The sequence below is a fragment of the Octodon degus genome, unplaced genomic scaffold (genome assembly GCF_000260255.1).
Source record: "Octodon degus isolate 3935 unplaced genomic scaffold, OctDeg1.0 scaffold00144, whole genome shotgun sequence".
Classification (NCBI taxonomy): Eukaryota; Metazoa; Chordata; class Mammalia; order Rodentia; family Octodontidae; genus Octodon; species Octodon degus.
Genome location: NW_004524720.1, coordinates 1,528,734 through 1,530,777, shown reverse-complemented (window position 1 = coordinate 1,530,777; position 2,044 = coordinate 1,528,734). Strand labels below are relative to the sequence as shown.

Below are 2,044 nucleotides of genomic sequence, written 5' to 3'. Positions count from 1 at the left end.
GAGAAGAAGAAGAAGAAGAAGAAGAAGAAGAAGAAGAAGAAGAAGAAGAAGAAGAAGAAGAAGAAGAAGAAGAAGAAGAAGAAGAAGAAGAAACAACACATCATATTTATGAATTCATTCATTGTTTTATGCCTGCCATGGAACAATCCAGACAGGAGGGACTTGGCAGCAAACATGAGAAGTTCCTCTTCTGTTAGCTCAGAAGACAGAAGAGAGACAGAAACAAATCATTTTGGGTGCAGTACAGTTCTTTAAAAAAAAAAATCCAAAAAACTATGCTAAAGAATTAGGGAGTGACAAAATGGGATGGGGCACGGAAGGAGATTCTTCATTGGGAAAAGTTCCTCAGGACATTTTCATGAAAAAAAATCTAAATGAAGAGAAACAAAAATCACAGGAAGTAAGTAAAAGGAACACAGTCATCACATTCCAATAATCAAGTAGGCAACTGCTCAAAAAATATATTAAAAACATAAAAATGGTACCTTTTATATGCCTGTTTATGAGGCTTTAAAGTAAATGTAATGAGTTCATAATAGATGTAATTCACCTTTTTTTCCAGATCCCCTGAAGAATAATCCTCTTCTGATGGATGCCTGAAACATAGATTATGCTGGTGCCACCACATCCACCGAGACCCCCGCTACAAACAATAGTTAATCTGAAGAAACAGGTTAAAATGATGCAATTAACAGCCTTAATTGGCTTTCCAATTGTAAAAAATCCTAATAATGACCCTTGAAACTGGGAAGACCTCACAATGCTGTAACACACATCTGATTAGCACCTAACAGACTAGCTCCATTCTGTAGCCGTGGTTCCTCACAATGGGGTTTATGATGTCACAGCAGAGGGGTCAAAGTCACAGACCTGGGTCTGAATTCAAGATAGTTAATAAAGGATTACAAAGATGTCAATCTACAGTAGAGCAGATTGCTCCATCAACTTTGCTGCCTGAGAAGTCAAATCTCTGTGTTACATAGCTTAATGTCAAGAGCTATGATAAAAATCTAACAATGTGGCAAAAAGTTGAAAATTATCTCAAGTTCTATGTCTTAAGGCAATTCAACTGAGCCTTTTATTCTATGAAAAAGAAGTGGATATGGAGACTACCTTAAATATCTTAAGGATGAAAGTAGGAAAATAAGAATATTTTATGTTTTGAATGCTTAAAGATATAAAATATGGCCGAGGAGATGGCTCAGTAGAATAAGCACTTGCCTGGCAAGCTCAAGGGCCTGAGTTCAATCCCCAGTTCCACAAAAATACATAAATAAAAAAAATATTTCACTTTAGTTTTTAAAACCAGTTGCAAATGAAAGTATAGTTATTTTTATCTCTACTCTCCATAAGAAGTCTAAAGAATGCTGTCTCGGAGCCAGGGAGTTAGCTCAGTAGAATAAGTGCTTGCCTGGCAAGTGCAAGGGCCTGAGTTCAATCCCTGGTTCTGCAAAAAAAAAAAAAAGAAAAGAATGTTGTCTCATCCTTTTGTGTATCAGGGCTTAAACGTTATCCAAGCCCTATAATATGAATAAAGCAGGGGGCTGTACATAACTTTCTGGTATTATAAATATGACCAACCTTTGTATCTCTAAAAAATTCACCTCTTGAAAGCAAAGCACATATCAAAATCAAGTCATTCTTTCTACAGAAAACATTTTATTGATGGTTGAAAACAAAATAAATCACACATAAGGTTTTTTACCATCTTATTATGGAAAACTCAAAACTAAATATGAGTGTTCAATCTAGAATTTGCTCCACTGTTGAGCTTCAGTAGATTATCAAAACCTCACAGTAAATACAGTTATATAAAAACTCAGATAGTGCTTCTGTAAATTTTTTTTCCATAATTTTATTGAGAAACAAATAGCAATGAGATAATTTCAAATCAAATTGGTAGGACAGTTTCAATAATTAACACATTGCATACTGTCTTCCTAGTAGTTATTTTCTGTACAAGATGCAGACATGATATCCTATTTACAAACACTATTAGAACAAATATCGGGGTTGGGGAGATGGCTCAGTGGAATAAGCGCTT

General features: G+C 35.0%; 1 protein-coding gene across 8 annotated transcripts in view; it reads right to left on the bottom strand.

The window, feature by feature from the left end:
* Positions 1-2,044, bottom strand: part of Crem (cAMP responsive element modulator) — a 91,443-nt gene that overhangs the window by 43,094 nt on the left and 46,305 nt on the right. For 2 of the 8 annotated variants that reach the window (XM_023701914.1, XM_023701920.1), the window contains exon 1: positions 551-780. The exons of 5 other annotated variants lie outside the window; for them this stretch is intronic. In XM_023701914.1, the coding sequence (XP_023557682.1) occupies positions 551-628 (78 nt within the window). In that variant the 5' untranslated portion in view covers positions 629-780. Of the gene's footprint in view, positions 1-550; positions 781-2,044 lie in introns of those variants that run through there. One more of the 8 variants, XM_023701913.1, reaches the window with a different exon arrangement.